At 48.3% G+C, this 20,246-nt stretch overlaps 1 protein-coding gene across 1 annotated transcript; it reads right to left on the bottom strand.

Moving 5' to 3' along the window:
• Positions 1 to 230: 230 nt before the first annotated feature.
• Positions 231 to 13,170, bottom strand: LOC6592366 (protein scabrous). Its single transcript, XM_002017935.2, has 4 exons — positions 12,313 to 13,170; positions 9,323 to 9,728; positions 1,895 to 2,446; positions 231 to 1,783 (listed from the first exon to the last, which is right to left on the bottom strand). The coding sequence occupies exons 1-4, from the start codon at positions 12,792 to 12,794 to the stop codon at positions 869 to 871; spliced, it is 2,355 nt and encodes a 784-aa protein (XP_002017971.1). The 5' UTR covers positions 12,795 to 13,170; the 3' UTR covers positions 231 to 868.
• Positions 13,171 to 20,246: the final 7,076 nt, after the last annotated feature.

Here is a 20,246-nt window from a genome sequence, read left to right as displayed (position 1 = left end):
TGGCATGCGACTCCGTTGGTTTGGGGGGTGGTTCGGGGGCTATAACTCTGAAGCAAACACTTAGAAAGCATTAATGGGGATCCACATATGGTATATAGACCCAACATTATACATATGATACAACAATTACAATTAAAAGTACAGTTACCAATGCTATATATAGATATATGTATATGAATATATATATATATATATATATATATATATATATATATATGTACTATGTATGACTGATATGGGGGCCCTAAGCTAGATCCTAAAACTGCTGCTGAAAGTACATGTTTTGCATTTCCATTTCTAGTATATTTATTATTTGTCTGAGATGAGCCTTAACTAGAGTAGATCGATAGCTGATGCTCTTAATGGTTATAACTAAGTTAGTGGCGATTATGTCTAGACATTCACTCGGCTTCTTCTCATATGATATTCCCGCACTCTACTCTCTACCTCTCTCTCCTTTTAGAGCTTCGTGGGACTTAAGCCTCTATGAGATCTGCTTGAAAGACCAAAGAATTGAATATTTATACGGTTTGCTTGGGTTGACGACTGATGGACCGACATTTTGACTACGGATACGTCTAGGGTAAGCTCCATTCGACAGATTAATGCTACAACTTAGGGCTGATCGACTATGTACAAGGACTCCACGTCCACTTTACACTAACATAATTCGGATTAGGATTAGGGATCTTTTAGAGCTCCAATTCCATTTCCGCCTCCGCCTCCGTCTCCGCTTCGGACTCTCACTCCCACTCCCACAAACGATCAGTGCACTCCCAACTATAGTAGGCCTGGCTCTGGTGGTTCACTGTAGCCGTTCCCGGTTCCCGTTAGCCCGGTTCACGGGTGGGGGGGTGTTACAGCTCACTTACGCCTGAGCGGCGGCAATGAACTGCACCACAGTACTGGGCGTACTGGTGGATGCCGTCAATGCCACCGACGCCTGAGCCTCTGGGATTGTGGTTGAGGTTGCACTTGTCGCGGGCGCCGGGCCCGGGCCGCTCGTTCCTGCCTGGCACTCGGCGGCGGGTAGTCGCTTCACCAGCATCCGGCTGGACTTGACCGCTATCCATTCGTTGCGAGCGGCGTCGAACCAAGTCAGCCCCAGATTGTAGCGCCCATTCAGATTGGCGTGCTGGCAATGAGAGAACCACCAGCCCCCCTCATAGTTGGCAGCGCAGTGCGTCTGTGAGATGTCGCGGTCGTCGTCGATGGCCGAGAACTGCATGCCCTGCTGGTAGTTGAGCGCATCGGAGGCGTTCCCGCTGTACTCCCCGATCTGCAGGCGGAAGCCATCGGCCCGCGACGAGATGTAGAATCGGGCATACTCGGCCACCCACACGTTGTCGTAGATGTCCTGCATGTGCACCCGCAGTCGGCTGCAGTTGTCCAGCGTGAGGTGGTGCAGCTGCTCGTTGCCGATCCAGAACTCGCCACCGGGGGTCCCGAAGCCGTGGGCGTAGTCCGCCCACGTGCGGTTGAAGTCGGCACTGCCGTCGAAGCGACGCTGCACCGTGGTCCATCCGTCGGCGGTGCAGTGCGACATCAGGGGATGGTGCTGGCCGGCGGGCGCAATCAGGTGGAGGCCATCCGCCTGGGTGTGCACCTCGCTGCAGTCGTGGGGCAGCTTATTGATGATGGCCTCGTACTGTGCCTCGACGTTCTCCAGCTCGCTCACGAGGGTCTCCGCCAGGGCCGAGTCGATGCTGGCCTCCTGCTGCGTCTGCTGCTGCTGCTGGAGCTGATGGTGCGGACGCTTGTGGGGCTTGTTCAGGTGTGACAGCTGCAGAAGAGACAAGACGAGCAGAGAGAGAGAGAGAGGTATATGTAGAGTGTGTGCATGGGAAGGCGGTCAATGTCCGTCTGAGAGATCCGGAGGAGGAGCAGGACTTACCTTATTCTTCAGTTCATCGTTCACCAGCGACTGCAGCCTGTCCACATTCGTCTGCAGACTCTCCACCGTGCTCACGAGCTTCCGTATGCCCTCACGCTCGTCCTGCAGCACGCTCACGCTGACGGCCATGGCCTGTAGGGAGCGGGCCGCATTCTTGCCCTCCTCCCGCACCAGGCTCTGCTCGGAGGTGATCTGGGCGTTGGCGAACTCCAGCTTGGAGATCTCGTGCCGCAGCTCCGGTATGCTCTTGTCCATCTTAGTCTGCAGCCCCTCCACGTCCTCGAGCAGCTCCAGCATGGAGGTGTGCAGCTTGTCCAGCGAGGCGATCTGGCTGCTCAAATTGAAGTTGGCGTTGGCGATGCGGTGCTGCTCCACCTCCAGACTGCGCACCCGCTCATCGATGTGGTGGAAGCGCAGCTCGTTCACCTGCCGCCGGAGTCCGCGATGGGCCTGCTGCAGGGCGTGGATCTGCTGGCTCTGGAACCGGCAGTGGCGGCGTTTGTGGTCGGCCAGAGTGACGCTGGAGCTGGAGCTGGAACTGGAGCCAGAGAGCTGTAACGGATAGAGAATGCGTATGGAGATTAGGAGCTTGAAATCCCGAAATGGTTTTTAGTTTATCTCTTTTGTTGTCTGGGGAGGCGCTAGGGATTGGGCGTGTTTGTGTGTGCGGAGGCGTCGCTGGCGGGGATTATGTGCTGGGAATTGAATGCTAAATCCATTTATTATAAATGCATTTCATAACCAGGCACCAGCAGCGGTTGCCTGACAGCAGGTGGGCTTGGGTTACGTTTTGGATGAGGCAGCAGGATGGCGACTGAAAAGCTTGCAACAATAATGTCAGCCCCGTCCCCGTCCCCGTCCCCAGCCACAGCAAAAGCGTGTAAGTCCCTGAAGCTGCTGCTGCTGCTCCTCTGCGGAAAAAAGAAGCTGCATAAATTTCCACATACTCGTACCCGCAATACGAGTATGCATAGAAATAATTTCGCAGAGTGACAGCCTCGCGAGCAGCTGTAAACTAAGGTAATGCCATTTGGGTCACATTCTACCATCCTACCATCTCCGAGTATCTGCGACTGAGTGTCTGCGACTGAGTATCTGCGAGTGCAGTGAATGGATTTGCGTGGCCGTGATATGTATCTGTCTCACTCGTTTCGTTCTGCTTTCCTTTCATTAGATGGTTGCTTTTCCCCGCTCAATGGACGGCCATGATTAATAGAAAAGTCTCTCGTAATTGACTAATAAAGGACGACGCTGCTGGGGACAAAAACCGACTGTAAGTGTGCTGCTAATGAATGCAATGAATGTGTCAACCCCGGAGGGGTCCTATCTGAGCCAGAATTATGGTATATGTGGGGTGTCTGCTTTAAAAGGGTCGAAATCAAAAGAAAAACGAGTTCCTTTTCGCTTCTCCATTCAAGGATTTCCTCTGCTTTGACTTTGAAGATTATTTTCATGAAGGGTTTTCTCTGGGCCACCAATACGTACAAAAAAAATTCGCATTTCTCTTCTTTATATTTTATACGTGAAAAAAGTGAAATTCCGGAAATATGAGCTTTTTCTGACTCCAAATGACTTTCTGACTGGAGAAGGAGCTCCACTGAAAGGAATTCTTTAATCAGAGAAAAGAGATTTCCAATATGAGAGAAAATAACTTTCTTCACTTGGAAGCCTTTTCTCGACAGAAAATTACTGGCACTCGCTTATCCTCCTCTTCATATTTTAATTAACAATAAATCTGTGCAAAACCCTTAATCAAGCAAATGGCATTCATACCCTTTAAATTGGGGCACTGTTTGACTTTTCCCGAAAGATATACAATGCCGGACTTTTAACACACATTTTATTTTCCGTAATTTGAAGGCATTTCTCTCCTCGAATTCAATTAGTCGCCGAGGCAAAAAAAATAAAACGAACAGAAAGCTAACGAAAAATATGGAAAATATGTACGAATTCATGAATATTTATGCCAAAGTTGCGTTTGTGCCTCATCGGGGTTCGAACGATTCGGGGCAGCACTGGAACGGGCGACCACATGGCTGCCACTCGCACTCCAGACCGTGGGGCTTCTTCTCACTCTCCCTCCCTCCACCCCTCCCTCCCTCGCTCCTTCTTTCTGTGTTTGCTTTGCCCTCACGCACGTGCCGCAGAGTGGTGGAGCAGCGGTGCTGCACTCGCTCTGGGATGTGGGACGTGGAAGCGACGTTGTTTTATGCGAAAGGTCACGAACGCAGCTAATACGACACGTTCGCGTTTTATATGAACTCTGGACGAGACGGGAAGTGGCCATCAAAAAAGGAGAAATCCCCAATATACATATACATACATATATACCACATACATATACATATACACGTATAGATGTCCGTGTCGGTGAGGTGGCATATAAATTCCGGCCATCAGCGCTATAATTAAATGTGATTTATGCAGCTCAAATTTCTCGCAAGGAGACAGGTTGTAAGCCCCGAGACTAGGAAATGATTTCTTTTCGCGATGGCTCGCCGATGGTCGCGTTAATTGAAATCGAAATTGAAGCATAAATGTTTTAAATGGAAAGGGGGTGAGTGGCAAGAGTTGTGGGCGGGAGGAGCAGTCAACTAATTAATTTCCAGGCGCACACACAAAGCGAGGATGAGGGCGAGTGGTTAGAGCATGCCAGATCCCCAGCTCCTTTCGTGGGTTTGTTCAAGGATTAAAAGTGAAAATTTTACATGCTGTACTTAAGTGAAAGCTAACAAGGATTTGCTATTAGCGTGACAGCTATTCCAGTGGGGCTGTTGGGGGGCGGGGGGCGGGGGGCGGTATATGTGCATTGCAAAAGGAAAAAGAGGAAAAATCTGCTCATGCTGCTCCGCCTTCAGACTCTGCTTCGGCTACGGTTTCGGCTTCTGCTCTACGGCGAATTGTCGTAAAAATTTAATAGGACTTTTGTGCGATGCTTGAAAAAGTTACGCTCGGTCGAGGAGGAGAGAAGGTGGAGCAGTTCTAGGGAAGCGGGTGCCACAAAATGCCATTAGGTTAATGCGCATTTGGGGGCCCGGTGCCAGGACGACCTCAACCTCCAGCCCGAGCCCGAGGACGAGCCCGAACCCGAACCCGACCTCAAAGGCAACGTCAACGACAACCTTATCCTTGGCCAAAAAAAAATGGCAGACGTGTGCATAATTTTCCAACTAGAATTATTCCCAGAAATATATTTCGCCAAAAAGCACATTTAAATTTTTTGCGTAAAATACAAAGAGCACTCGCACTCTCAATGCAAAAAACTCTTTAGAAATTGAAAAGTATTTCGAGTCATGGAGATCCCCCGCTGGGATCATATTTCCATTCAGCCAGAACCGAACCCCCAAACACCAAGGCCCCCACCCACTCGAATCGAGTCCCAAGTGCATGCCAAAAGTTTCAATAAAGATAATTCGACTCATGAAATAAATATCAAGTATGTACAGCGTAGGTGTACATACATGTGTTGGGGGAGGGGGGACAGAAGCAGGAGCAGGGGCAGGGGCAGGGGGCACCTTAGGAGCGCAGCAACAACCTCTTGAACAATCAAACAAATTGCCAACAGCAGCAGCACGAGGAGCAGAGGAAACAGAAGCAGAAACAGAAACAATAGAGGCTTCAGCCAGTGACAGGACGGCTACACTGAGAGAAAATAGCACCAATTGGCACCAAGTTTCAGTTGCAAATGAGAGGTCTGCAAAAATCAAGCAATGAGGAATTGAGGATATAAACAAAATAGAGCTTATTGGAATATTTCAATGTTGGCTTTCCTTAGAACCTGCGCTGAATCTGAGAACAGGTTACATATTTGTTCGCAGTGTAGCGAAGGGGGAGAGCAGGGAACGTATCATGAAACAAAAGCAAAACAAATATCAACATAAATAAGGTAAAAATGCCCGAGAGCGGAGTGTGCGGGGGGAGCAAACGCCGCATGCCTGTCGCCTGGAACCGAAACCGGATTCTCCGTGTCTCAGGCCTGCCATGGGGATCCTTTTGACTCACTCCGGTCCTGCTGGTGCTTCTGGATGCTGCTGCTACTAATATATATATACACATGTCTGTCTGTCTGCCGGCCTGGCATTTGTTTGCCTTGCTAATTTAACAGCAAGTCCCTCAGACGAGCAGGAGCATGTACCAGATTCTATTCTTTCCGACTCCTTGTGGCAGTTATGGTAGCATCAATAACCAATGATAAACATTTGCGTTTTTTTCGGTTTCCTCCCTTGCCCCACAGACTCCCTGGCTATCTCGCCAACTGTTGCCAGTGACAGCTTTCATCAAAGCGATTTGTTATATAACATATGTACATGGATGTATATGGAAATAGCCGTGTGTATGTGCTTAGACATATCTTTGACTGAAATTTGCAATTAGAGTTGTCAGATTATAGTCAATGCCATGCTGTCACCGGCAGATGTGTCCCTTGTTCGCGAGGCGTCGACTCCTGGCCAGGAGAATCGATTAGAGCTCAAACGGCATCAGCTCTAATGGCTAAATGGGTGCCGGGTTACGAGGTCGAGAGCTCCCAGAGATTGGGCTACCTCTCAGAGAAGTTGACTGCTATCGAAAGAGCAACCACAGACAATTCGAAGGGAATTTCATTTAATTAATTATGTATTAGATTGCTTCATAATCTGGCCCTTGGGTTACGACTGAAAGTTCCCTTTAATCTGCCGAGCTTTGGGTGCTTTCATCTTTTCAGCCACACACTTTCTGCCACTTATTGTTATTTCTATTATTTATGGCGCTTTTCTATTTATTTTCTCTTAACATCTGACTGTGCCGCCCTAATCCAAAAAGGGTCTCTCCAGGCTTTGCATATTTTTCATAATTTGTTCCCTTCCGTAGTTTCTCTGGCTTCTCTGTCTGCCACATTTTCCATGTAATCAAATAAAGAAAAGTTGATTAAATTTAACCAGACACACAACGAAATTGTAGCTTTTTCCCCAGCCACCTGAGCAATTTTATTGTTTAGCATTATTTTTATTTATTTTTTGTTGGTTCTCCTTGAGCTGCTTTCGGTTCTGCAGCTGCCATCCCATCCCATCGCATCGCATCCCATCGCATCCTCTTCTCTGGTTTCGTTTCTCTGTTCTTTGTGAGCTGTTGCCTGCTCTTTGTTCTAATTTAACCTAATTTCTGCTTTGTTGCGCTTCTATAATAACAGTTTCCAAAAAAATTTCTCGTGGTCCTTGGCTGTGTCTTGTGGGAAAGTTTTAGGAACAGGTTTCGATGGTCGGGTCCTGCTCACCTCCACCGATATCGCTTTTGTTTCTGTTTTTTTCTGTCAGTTTGTGGGACAAAATAAAGCAGACAAAAAGCGAAGCTATTGATACCCTTTTATGTCCATTTATTTGTGCGGTAGATAAATGATATTGTAATATAATTGCAGTCCTTATGGGTGCAGAGAGTGTCCTTCAAACACCTTTCGCTGGGCATACCCTTGTAAGGAAAAGATCACATTGTGCTGAAGCATCGCTCACATCCCATCACCAGGGATGCTGGGGGAAAAAGGAGGCAAGGCAGCGAGGGAGAGAACTGATTATCGGGGCATTTGAGAGCATCTGCCGTTGCTGCTTTTCCTCCTCCCAGTCTCTCTCTCTCTCTCTGTCTGTCCTTCATTTTTTGCTACTCCCTGTCCTTCTTCTTCTGTCGGCTGCCAAAAGTTGGTAAGACAAAAGACGGCAACAACAAGAGTCGCCCCTCTGAAGCCAGTTTCTGGAGCAGCTGGCCGCTGGACCACTTGCCACTGGACCAGCGGGACCCCACGGTCCCTCATATATAGCCCCCCTCCACTCGCTGTTTCCCCCTCCCGCCCTCTGTGTTATCCCTGCGTTTCCATTGAAGGCGATTAAAAGGTGATTTCCTGCTTTTTGTTTTGCAATTTTCAGCAATTTCGTTTTATATTTTGGCAAAGGTTCCGGCCCCCACCCTATTAATGATACACATACACATCCACATCCACACACATACACATGTAGGCCATGTGAACAGCCGCATTGATGCGTGCGTGTGCGCTGAAGGTCCGACGAAAGCCGCTTAAGCTGCCTGGCTGAACATTTAATCCCCCATCGAATATACCTCGTGCTGGAGGAGATCCAGGGTATATGGATTTCGATTTGATGCGTCCTTTTGGCGCGTTGTAGGTCAAACCTCAGAATTTTCATAAGAGTTAGCGGGTATGCCGCGGGTTGCGAGTCGACCAAAAGTGTTCCATCTTGTTGTTTCGTTATTATTTGGCTTTAAAATTCTATTTCGCCTTTGAGTCACGGGTAATTGCTTCAGCTCAATGAAATTTCTCGGCTTTTGTGCGGGCGGACACAAAGGGAACACAAAGTATTCGTCTAAGCAAGCAAATTTCATTTAAGCCATACTTCAAAGTGAGGCGGGCTGGGGGGTTTAGCCACAACCACAACTGCCAGAGCCACAACAACACCAGAAGAGATGGCCAAAACAGGTGGCAGATAAACCAGTTTTAAGCTTTCCCCATGCGAGAAGGGCCCCACTGACATATTTTGCTGACGGTCGTACGACGCAACCGCATTCTCATATTGAGGCGGACCGACGCATAATCCTTTTAATGAAGCAACTTGGGGAGCTTGTTGCCCCGTTGCCTCGCTATCGTGCAGCAGCAGCGGCAGCCAGGATGCCTGGCTGCCTGGCTGCCTGGCAGCCCCTTTACCTGTTAGCAGCTGCCTTTTTTGCTTTGCCATTGTTGTTCCCTCCGCGGAACTCCGTTGCCGTTTCTGTGGTCGATGCTGCCTGCTGCCTGCTGCTGATGTTGGCCCTTTATTGACATTAATTATAATTAACAAGGTGCAAGGAAATCGACTATTTGGAATCGCCAGCTCCATCGACGTAGATTTCCAGTTGCATCGACTCCCGCCCTCTGGTATATCGAGATTTATCGGTCTCCTGCTGACAGATCCCATACCCCTAGAAGGTGTGCAAAACGATCCCAAATGAAAGATCTCTAGTTCCAGCCATCTCTTTAAATGATTCACATGGCCAATAGGGCCTCATTGGCTTAGTGGGGAGGCTGAGTGCCAGGCATTAAATATTAAATACGACCACGTCCTGCGGTGCGTATGAGTAATTTGGGCAGCGTATGTGCCAGTGCCCCTGCCGAGCCATTAGAACGGAGGCAGAGGGCCGGGCCTCGGCTCTCGACCCTAGTCAATGCGAACCGTTAGCACATCGTGCCGCATGATGATGGGGCACCCCTCACGCCACACGCCACACGCCACCCGCTCCACCCCACCCGAGCTGGCTCCGAGTATAAAATAAGGCATAAAACGGCAGATAATGCCCCACCAGGTTGGTGGCGGCTTTATGGGCCCGCACTTAAAGCAGGGCCCTAAACCAGGGCCCTTCACCTGGCCGAGCCCTGCGTGCTTATCTGATCATTAGCATAAAGTGTGCACCCACCTCCTGGCTGCTGCTGCTGCTGCTCTCCTCCTCGATGCTTGCGGAGTTCGGCGTGGAGTGTTCCTTCTGCTGCTGCTGCTGCTGCTGTTGGCGACTAAGGGCATGCTGGTAGTCCTCCTCCTGCTGGAGCATCTCCTCCCGCAGCTCTTGCACGAGCACCTCTGTCTGCTGCTGTCGCTCGTGCTGGGCGGCCAGCTCTAGCTTGATCTGCTGGAAGTCGCTGCGGATTGTGGCCAGGTCCTCGTAGCCAGCGCTACGCTGCTGCACATCCTTGGCCACGTTGCCGGCGGTGTGCTGCAGCTCTGCCAGCTGTTTGCGGATCTCGGAGATGGCCTGTTGCAGCCACTCGACGGTGAGGCGCTCCTTGTTTCCGCCCTGGGAGCCGCGCAGGCTGGCCACCTCTTCCCTGTGGAATACACAAAATCGAAAGTTCAAGCATTAAAATCTCTCTCTGAAAATACGTTTAATTAGCCACGGAGGCAGCAGCGTGGGCCGTCTGCATAACGTTATAATTGGGGCTCTGTCTGGCCCCATACCCGAAAATCTAATTTAAATTGACATTTTCAAGCGGACAGGCGACCTAATTGCCTTGCGGTCCGCTAATGGGATTTTAGCCGCCATATAATCAAGCTCCAACACTCACTAAATCTCTCTGTACTCCCCCGATCGTTGCATTTTCATGCACATTTTCAATTTCCCATTGCGGAATTAATTCAGTCATGGGCAGACGGCGCCCCACCTCCGGTGCAAATGGAAATCACAGAAGTCATCTAACAGAAAAAAAAGCAAACAAGCAAACAAACTTTAACCAAAAATCCACGAAACGAGCAGAGAGTGGCAGCCACAAATGGCGGCAAGTGCTGGGAAAAACGTTGTTAAAATTTTGATAACAAAAATGTTGTAGCACTTGTGGCAGTTGTAGGCGAAGAAAGAAAAGCTTGAACGCATTTTTGTGGCATTTCAGACAATTAAAGAAGTCAGCTGGAAGGAAGCGGAATAAGCAGCAGCAGCAGCAGGAGTCACCGCAGAAGAAGGGGCAGCAGCACAACAAATTCAAAATTGTAGGAAAAAAGTTTTATTTTGGGCGCAAGCTGCAGCTTCCTTTCCGGCCTTTCCCTGTCCTTCCTGCTCCTCCTCCTGATCCTCTTGTTTTCCTCTGTCAAAAGAGCAAAGCTACATGAAATTTTCATCAAGAAACACAGGACACTAGAACAGGGTAGGGGTGAAAAAAGAAAAGTTGGTCTGGCCTGCTACCGTTCTCTGGTTTGTACATGCACACATAATATTTGGTTGGGATTTTATTTTTGCCTGCGTATACGCAATGCTTCAAATTGTTTCCGTGTGTGTGTGTCTGTTTTTGTTAATTTTATGACTTGGAAAACTTTTGCGATCCATGTGGTAAAAGTTCTGCTACCATTTTTGTGTTATTTTTTATCATAATTACTTAAGTATTTAATTAAAAAGCGGGCGGGAACGTGGAATAATAGAGTGAAAGTGTACAAAAGTTTTACGGGAATAATACAGCTCTAAAACTACCAATTTCCCAATGCTTTGCAAAGTAAACCAAGAGCAGATTCGCTTTTTTTAGCCCGCTCTGTACTCGAAAACAAAGGGTGGAAGTAGAAGAACCCTTACGAATGGAAACTGTTGTAATGTCAAACAAATGGGAACATGCATTGCTTTTTTCGCCTGGCTGCCAAACGGATTTTCCATCAGCCGCACGACGGGAAGAAGATGTAGAAAAACTCCCAAACAGGGCACGTCATTCAGGTGAAAATTGGAAATGCTGTCAATGACAAGCGAGCAAATTGAAAACGCAAAATGCTCCACACAGCAGCACTGCTTGGCTGTGCATGTGTCTGCATCTGTGAATGATTTGATGATGGCTGATGGCATCTGCCTCCACATCCACATTGGATTTCGCATCAGCGTCGCGATTACTGGTCACAATTTAATTACCAAAAGTGAGGGCCCGACTCCGATGCAGGGCTCCAAACAGCCAACTGCGTATGCTATCAAATCTACTCAAGCCAACAGGACACGACAGGACGCACAACATAAAGGACGCTCCACACAGTCGGATCAGAAATTGATGTGTGGGGTGGGGGGGCGCTGCTAGGAACTGGCTTAGTGTGTGGCCAGTGGATCACATAAACCACAGTTGACATGACGTTTGACTGGCGGTTGTCCCGGGAGCGCCTTTCCTCTCTAAATAGCATATACGAGTACGTTTCGTATGTGTGTGCGTGTGCGCGTGTCCTGAATTATTTACGGTGTCACTGACAAAGTTTACGATGTCCACGACAGCAACAACCACGGACTAACCGTAGCTATTTGTACAGTAAATTAAGAGTGTGTTGTGTGCCGTCTTTACGTATTTTTTACGCCGTATACGGGCACCACCAAGGGACAAGAGAGAGTCCAGAGAGGTGGGGGACTGATGAATGTGTGTTCTGCTCGATGAGACAATCATTATTAGTCAGCCTCAGTCCCACGACAACGAAACAAATCACGAATACTACGCAAACTTGGGCTGGGCTTTTGGACAGGCACATGGCTCGTGGCTTGTGGCTCAGCTCTGATTAGATTTCCCAGCCCCTTCCCCCCGACAAGATTTGTTTGCATTAGGAGGAGACGGTCCCTGTTCGTACTTCTTCGCATTCCTTTGGCATTTCGCCCAAGAAACAGACACAAACTTGGACAACTGGAAAAATTTAAACTCAGCGCAACATGAAAACTGTTGCCTATTTTCTAGGGCCACTAATTCCCCCACTAGCTGCAGGTGGGGAAAAAGTTACCCGACGAAGTTCTGCGTGACTCCGGGTCTCGGGGACTCGCGGAAAGTTGGTTCAAAGTTCTCCCTCTGGGGCCACAAATTAATGGCAAGACATTGACCAACTGCACGGGCTCCTAATTAACAATTCAAATGCAATTTAGAGTTCTCCCCTAGAACGGAGACATGGAATGGTTTTAATGATCATCCATCCTACCTGAGTTTGTTCAGCTCCGTCCGCATATCGGCATCAGCGCTGGCCGCGTCCGTGGTGAGCCTCAGGGATTTGCGGAGATTGTGCTCGAGCATCTCGTAATCCTCGCGGCGCCGCATCATCAGGGCATTGAGCTGCTTGGAGAGCAGGCGCACCTGATCGCCCAGCTTGATGGGGGAGGTGGAGTCCGGGGTCTGCGGCAGGGTCTGTCCGCTGGAGAGCATTTCCAGGGAGCCGAGGCTGTCGTCCTCGCTATCCTCGCCCTCTTCGGCATCCTCCACGAAGCGCAGCAGCTCCACACTGGAGGGCACTGCCTGCTCCTTCTTGTTCTTTGCCCTCGCAGGGTTCTCCGAGGTGGCTCGGGCGGCATCACGCAACATGTTGTTCACGTCGCTGAGCACCACGCCGGCGGTGGCAGCTCCAACCGCGGGACAGCTCAGAGCCGCCGCCAATAGAATTAGCCGCAAAATGTTTGGGGCAGCCATTGTTGCAGGGGCAATTTAAATGCTTATTTATGCGAAACTTTCTCTTTCTTCTTCTGGTCTCTGAAATGTCTGGCAATTTCTCATTCACACCGCGAAAAAAACTCGGAGTCAGACGTGGAATTTATGCAAATGGCTCTCACGCATGCCGACACAAACGACTTTCGGTTGGGGTAGGGTTGGGGCCGGGGAGACGCTTGGGGAGGGGCGTGAAAGTTAAACACCCTATAAAGGCGCTGGCAAACAATGTTACAATTATTCCTGCCGCCTAACCCGCACTTGTTTCGCTCTGCTTTGCACTTTGGGACACCCGAATCGAGGCGCAACGAAGTCCACGGAAACCAAATTACTGTACTCTTCACTCGCTTCACTCTTAATGTGTACGGTGAATGGTATGTGGGGTCTGCTCCAAGACAAACGAGGTTGACAGCGCGGCGGTCGTCGAAGGACTTAGGCGCCGCGTCGTCGGCTCTGCCTTTTATACGCGGCTGGTTCGTGTCCGAAGCGGGGCGCACGAAGCCAGGCTTCGGGTGGAGGCTAAGAGAGCCGAACCCGAGAGAGAAGTTACGGTTGAAGAGCATGCAACAAGCAGCAGTGTTCGGTTAGTGCCAAGGTGTATTTAATCGAGGGCTGGCATTTGCACAGAGAGCGCCTGTTCCGGCTCAACGACAGTTGGCGACTCGAAGAGCGGAAATTTAGGAATACACCTTTTGAGTGTTCGTCCCGGAACAACCGATTCCATGATGCGTGGCGAAGAGAGCAGCTGCTGGCACACTTAAGAGAGAGGCGAGAAGAGCAAAGCAATCTAACTGCGAAACAGGAGATTCTCATCTCTATCATGATCTGTAGAGTATCTCCCGTGCGGATTCACCTTCAAGGCTTCCAGCCAGACCTAGCCAAAGTAAGCAAAAATGGCGTTTGCATATGGCTCGTTCCTGGTCGTCCTGCTGCTTCTCCTGTTCCTGCTTCTGACACATGGCGCCCTTGCGGTGAATCAACATTCAGACAGGACAGCAACTGCAGCCGCAGCAGCAAACGGCAGATGTTAGGCCCCTGCCCCATAGGCAGACGTAAAAGTGCGAAAACATGTTGGAGCGCGGCGTTGGAGTGCGCGGGGGCAGGGGAATGGTCTTTGGCCAGGTCCAAGCAGAGCTGGGAACACAATGTAAAGTGGTAACATGAAATACCAGGCTGTGGCTGAAATGTACGAGATCTTTATAATAAAGTTTGAAATAAAGATTTGTTGGGACAGAGGTAAGTGTCTTTGGGTCCCGTCCATCTGAATAGGACCTCCTGCTCAAGAATCTACTTATACACTCCCTTACTTTATGGGGCTTTGCACTCCAGCTTCAAAATCAAGAGATATTCCATAATTCTCTATTGATTTCTGTCCCATACCTTGTCTCTCCAGTTTTGACCGCAACCATTTCTGATGTGCCCCAAGTTCTCTTTCATTCCTGCGGCAATCTCTATTTTTCTGGTTTTTCTTTTTTCGTTGTTGTCAGAATGGATTGTTATCCTGGCAAGGATTAGTGGATGGCCAGATGTTCTCTTTTTCTAGTCAGTTTCAGCCATAAAAGCCGGAAAAGCTTTAAAGTGCAAAATAGGAATGCAGTTGAAGTCATTCGACAAAAAAGCGAGCAAAATGCCCAAAATGATAGGCTCGGGGCAGCAACATTGTTGCAATGGAGCTGTGTTGTCGGAAGTGTTGCAAAAAATATGCCAGAAATGGTGCCTTACGCACTGAAAAAGCGTTGCGCGCTATGCATTCTTTTATTTCTCCTACCTATAAATGGTGTAGGCATGGTATGGGGGGTCAGCTGAATGGAATCCGCGCATCGCTGCGCACAGATAGGAGTCGGGTCGGGTCGCCTCGGATCGGGTTGAGGCGAGTCCAGTAAGGGACTGCCATTTTTGCCACTTGCATGAGCTGCAAAGCAATTTGCAATATTTTTTCGCTTTCGGTTTTACTTTTTAATGTACTTGTATGGGTCACGGCATGGGGTAGGGCATTGGTACGGGTACGGGTACGGGTACGGTACGTGCTCTTGGACAACCCCTTTTGTGGTGGCCATCATCAATGGATGCATAATCAAGCGCTGACCACATGGCTATCTGGTCGGTCCCCCTTCGGTCTCCTCGGAGCTGTTTGCATATTTTGAGTGGACGCAGTTTAGTTTTTAATTTGATGCCTTTGTTTACTGTCATTCTGTTCTAGCTTGTTGCACACTGCCACTGCCACTGGCAGGGGTGGGGAAGTTGCAGCAGGGTGGTTCACCTGGGAGTGGTTGCTGCCGCCATTTGCATGGCTCCCTTCTCGGCCGTTACCCCTACCCCCACCCCTTTCACATTTGTTTCATTGTCGCCCGTTATTGTTGGCTCCTATGCTCTCTCCGGCCTGGCTGAGAATGGCCTGGAATGGCTCGCTCTATGGTCAGCACATTAAGGTAATGGCCTGGAAAGTCCGACTGGTCTGTTGGCAAGAGTCGAGTCCCTCTAGCATTTGCACTCATATTCGATGGAGATCCTCAACCTTATCCCAATTGGATGGCACCGGGCACCTCTTATGCTGGTTCCACAATCAATGCCGCCTCGATGTGGACGAGACAGTGGGGGCAGCAGGTGTCTCTGGCCGCTGACCAATCCATTCCATTCCACTCCACTCCTTTCCCTCCCAAATGATGAGGGCTCATCAAGCGGCCCAGAGCCATTGTCAGTCAAGCAGCACACACGAGCCGAGTCGACTCGAGCCCTGGACAGGTTCCAGTTCTGTGGCATGCAAGCAAAACTCAAAAGCGAGCACGCGATTATTTAGCCCAGCGACAGTTTTGTTGAAGCAATTGAAAGTGCACTGGAAGCTATAAATTATGTGCATCCTCAAGATGGAAAACAACGGAACTGCTGAGATCTATGAGGGATTTGAGACGGAACGGATGATTCTATAGTTAATAATTCCTAATGAGGTGTCCCTGCTTTCATAAGTATGATACTGCTTCGTCTGTTTTTCTGCCAGTGTACCCAAAAAATACAGAAATACGTGCATGTCTCTCATAAAGGAGTCTCGAGAACGCTGCGCAGGCGCAGTTCCAGGCTGCGCACTAATCATCTGGCTGACAACTGCAACAAGAGCCAAAAACAACAACAACAACAGCGTTAAGGAAAGCAACAGCTGAGGATGAGGCACAAGCACAAGCAAAGGCAAACCGGCTGCCGCTGCTGCTGCTGACGGCAGCAGACTAACGGCAGGTGCAAAACATTTACCACTCGAACGAAAATTTCCTACCTGATTTAATCTGCTGTTGTTGCTGCTTCTCGCGTTGCTTATTCTTGTCCCTCTTGTTCTTCCTTGCCTCCTTTCTACTGTTCCAGGCTGTTGCTGTTCCTTGCTTTTGCTGTTGTTGCTGTTGTCTGCGTTGCCAAGGCTTCGTTACGTGTCGTTTCAACTAGTTGTACTCGGGGCATAGCGTGCCATGTTGCTCCATGCTCCACTGATCACACACACACACACACGCAGGCACAAGCCTCAGAACAAGAACAGACACGTCGCTATCACTCAAGGCTGTTGCTGTTGATGCACGGCTGCCTTCACTTTTCGCCGTTTCTCTCCCACTTTGGTTTCTCTTTGCCTTTGACTTTTCCCAACAGCAACAAACATTAAAACGAAGAGAGGAATGGCATCCCAACTACAAGACACCCTCTACCCAGGAGCTGCATATCTATGCAAGAGCTAGATCTATGTATTTAAGAGCTCCATCTCCGTATATAAATGTTCATTCCGACGGACTATATACTATATTATATATTTATGTATGTATCTGCTGCATCGGTCATGTTTTCTTATTCCCTTTACAAATTTGTACAAACCGCTCCATTAATTTGGTATACCCTTTTACTCAACGTGTACGGGGTCCGCCGACGCACCAGTAGCAGAAGCGCAGCCTGTGGTCTCATCTTGGCTTTGCTTTCTGCGCTCTTTCTTTTGTAAGAGAGACCGGCATCGAGCGGGCACGCATTGACGGGCCATAAAAACAATCCCTACGAGCAGTCCACAAACAGTGGGAGGGGAGCTAATGGTCACAAACAAAGACGAGGCTGGAGAAGGACAAGTAGAAGAAGCAGCGACAGCTGCAGGGACAGCTACATCTGCATCCCACAAGCAGCGCAGCACAAATGCAGTCCAGGCCAGAGCAGTGCAGAAATGGGCGGAACGGAACGGGACAAAGCAGTATCCTAGAATGTTTTGTGACGTCGCAGCTGTCATCCCTCCGCCTAGCCTTTGTGACGATTCAACAGATTTTCGGTTTTCGGATTTCAGACGGTGCCTCATAGTACTTCGGCAGTGCTTTCAAATTGGTTAATAGACAGGTCGAAGTAGAGCAGAGCGCTCGGCACGAAACTGTTGCCGTGCCGCTTGTGCCGTGCACTTCTCCCCCCCTCCCTCCCACTGACTGAAGGACAAACAATGCAGGAGTCATATGAGTATGTGTGCGAGTGCGTGTGCGTATGAGCATGGAAGATGCCAGGCCGTGCAGCTGTCAATACCGACACCCCTCTGGGATTCTCGTTTGGACCTACGGCAGACACTGATATCGAATTCTGAGATGTGTCAGATTTGGGAATGACGGCCTCAGTCCATTCAGGCAGGGCCTGAATCTGTGCACATACGAGTATGTACGTAGACGGTAGTTAGTAGAGTCAGTAGAAGTTAAAGTAGACTTTAAACTAGCCTTCCGTTTGGTTTTGTGCTTTTACCAAATACTCGTACACCTATTCTCGGATCTAAAGAAATATCTAAAAACAAGGCTATCCTCATGGTTCTATTCACAGACTGAATCACACAACAAATATTCTCTTTGGGTTTCCTTTGGTGTCGCCAAGACATAACGTATCTTTTAACTGCAGATTTGATATCCTTTTGCTTCCGTGAACGGTTTTCGCATTTCCAACACACTCTTTAAGACCTTAAGACCTTTAAGACAGCATCTATAACCTTCAATTAGAGCCAAGTCGGGGCCAATGACAAAGCACTTAAGACCTGAACTTACTCAGGGGCACATTCCGTATAACAGATGAAGGGAGGTCAGATCCCTGGTATTTAAGCAATTAGCACTTTTACAGCTTTTTCCATTTAAATCACAAGCCTCGCTGCCACATCTGGGATCAGCCGAAAACGAAAAACATTTCGAAAGAGTTAATAACAAGCTGTAAACAATGCCAAGTCCCTCAGCCCCCTGCAGCCCTTCAGAGTCCCTGCAATCGTCGTCGAAATATTGAAAAAAAGAGGAAAGAAAAACAACAAAAAACGTCCCTGTTGCTGTTTCTGATGCTGTGTGCAATGCACAGATGTCGCTCAGATTACGAACTTAATTGCCCCAGTGCAGGATATGAAAGCCCCGGCAGTCCCGCTCCCGCTCCCGGTCCCTGAAACCGACCAAACCCATCGCAAAAACTGCGCAGAAAGAAGAGAACAAAAAAAGCAGCGCTTGGCTAGCCCAAAGCTTCAGGGCAGGCCAACAATCTGGCCAAAATGTCGGGGGCCAAACATTGAATGCGAAACATTTCAGTTCGAAGCGAAATAGTAGAGCCTGCGCTGGGAGTTCCCTTAAAAATTCCAATGTATGAGCGTGTTTGTGCGGAAAGCGGCTTTTGAATTTTTTATGAGACAGCTTAAAGCCATTTAGATCGAGGCAAAGCATGTGCGGCTATATCGGAGGCCCGTTATTCTCTTAAAATATTCCAGCGATCCCACACATGAACTGAATGGTACTTTGGTTAAAACTTTAAAGTTTATATTATAAATAAAATCAGATTAGAGCACTATTTAGTGGTAAGCAAAACCGCCTCGAGCTCGATTGAATTTCATTGGGACAGGGGTACCGATTTGATTCACTATTTAATTTAGTATTATATGTAAACCTCTTCTCCAAAAATTACAGATTAAGCAAGTATATAGTGTGTACTGTTCAAACATCATTTCGCTATCTCCTTGGAAAGGTTATTTTCCTACTACTTCAAGGAACTGAAAGCATAATTTCACATAATTTCAGGTACCATTTCGTTTGCATAGGCTGAGGCTATTTCTGGGATTTTCCAAGGCCATGATTGTCCTTCGATTCTAAATTTAGTTCACAAAAAATACACTTAAGTGGAAATGTACATGCCTGAGCCCACTCGTACATTTAAAGACCTTCACTTTGTGGCGGTCTTATCGGCATTTGCGAGTTGAGTGGTTGAATGGCTCCTTTGCAATGGAGCCTGCATTTATCCTTTGTTTCGCCTGCCATTCGGTCCACGTAAATCTTTTCAATTTGAATCAGCCAAAGCGTTTGTCATTTTGACTAATGGCTTATCAAACAAACACAAACAAACGGGCCGGAAGTCGAAAAGATGTTTGACAAAATTTATTGTATCGTAAATTACGTACAAGAAAAAGAAGCGGGCAAAAAGTGTGGCAGAACAAACTGAAAGTGAAAACTTTTCTGGCTTACAGCTCGTAAATTCCTTGGAAAATGTATGCAAACTTTTCGGTAACGGGCTGTTTTCCTTTGGCGGCTGCCCAGGACAATTGTTGGACCCTTTCTTGCTTCCGTTCAGTTTTTTCAGGTGATTCGATGTGTCTCGGACATGCAAGAATGCTTCAACTCCAGGCGTCTGCAGTCTAATGACTGGCAGCAGGACTTGGAGCAGGACCTAAAGCAGCACTCTGAGCAGGACAGGTCATGCACAGGAGCTTCCCCCGCCACCAGGAGATTGTATTTGTAACCTTTTTCGGGTGTCATTATAAATTAAGAATGGGACTGAGACCAGAGCAGCGCAAATATTTCAGCGTGCAACGACTCCAGACACGCTCCGTTCAACATTCTCCACCAAATGGTGGGGCATTCACCATTTACCGCTGCAGGAACAATAAAAGTCGCATGAGACGAAGAAGAAGGAGATGCTGGCCTAAGGATGACAAAAGTTTCCGCTGTTGTTTGTTCGTTCATTCATTCCATTGGCGGCAACTCCTACACTGAGCAAAAAAGTTGTCAGATTGAGAGAAATCTGAAATCCCATCCCCAAACCATGTCAGTTTTGAGACCACTTTTACAAATGTATTACATATGTTTTTCCTGTGAAAGCCTCTTGGTGGAGTGCTCCCTTGGGCAAACCCATATCTAGTTTCCAGCAATTTATTATGAAAAGCTTAAGAGCTTCCATCGAAGGACTGTTGAGCACTGCCTCAAGTCAGGTTCCACCTAATAGGATGTGAAATAAACTTATGGAAACGAGTTTCTATGGTAAAAATTAATTGATTTTGATTTCAAAGTCCTTCTTGCAAGAGGACAACAGAAATTGTTCCCTACATTTTTAAGATTTAAGATATCGGAGCTCTTAACAAGGTTTTGATTCCTTTTCTCTGAGTGCACCACCGCCCACCTTGTTGCTGCATTGTGTCAACTGGTCTCTCCACTT

The sequence above is a fragment of the Drosophila persimilis genome, unplaced genomic scaffold (genome assembly GCF_003286085.1).
Source record: "Drosophila persimilis strain 14011-0111.01,24,50 unplaced genomic scaffold, DperRS2 tig00000002-arrow-pilon, whole genome shotgun sequence".
Classification (NCBI taxonomy): Eukaryota; Metazoa; Arthropoda; class Insecta; order Diptera; family Drosophilidae; genus Drosophila; species Drosophila persimilis.
This window is presented reverse-complemented; position numbering and strand designations above follow the sequence as displayed.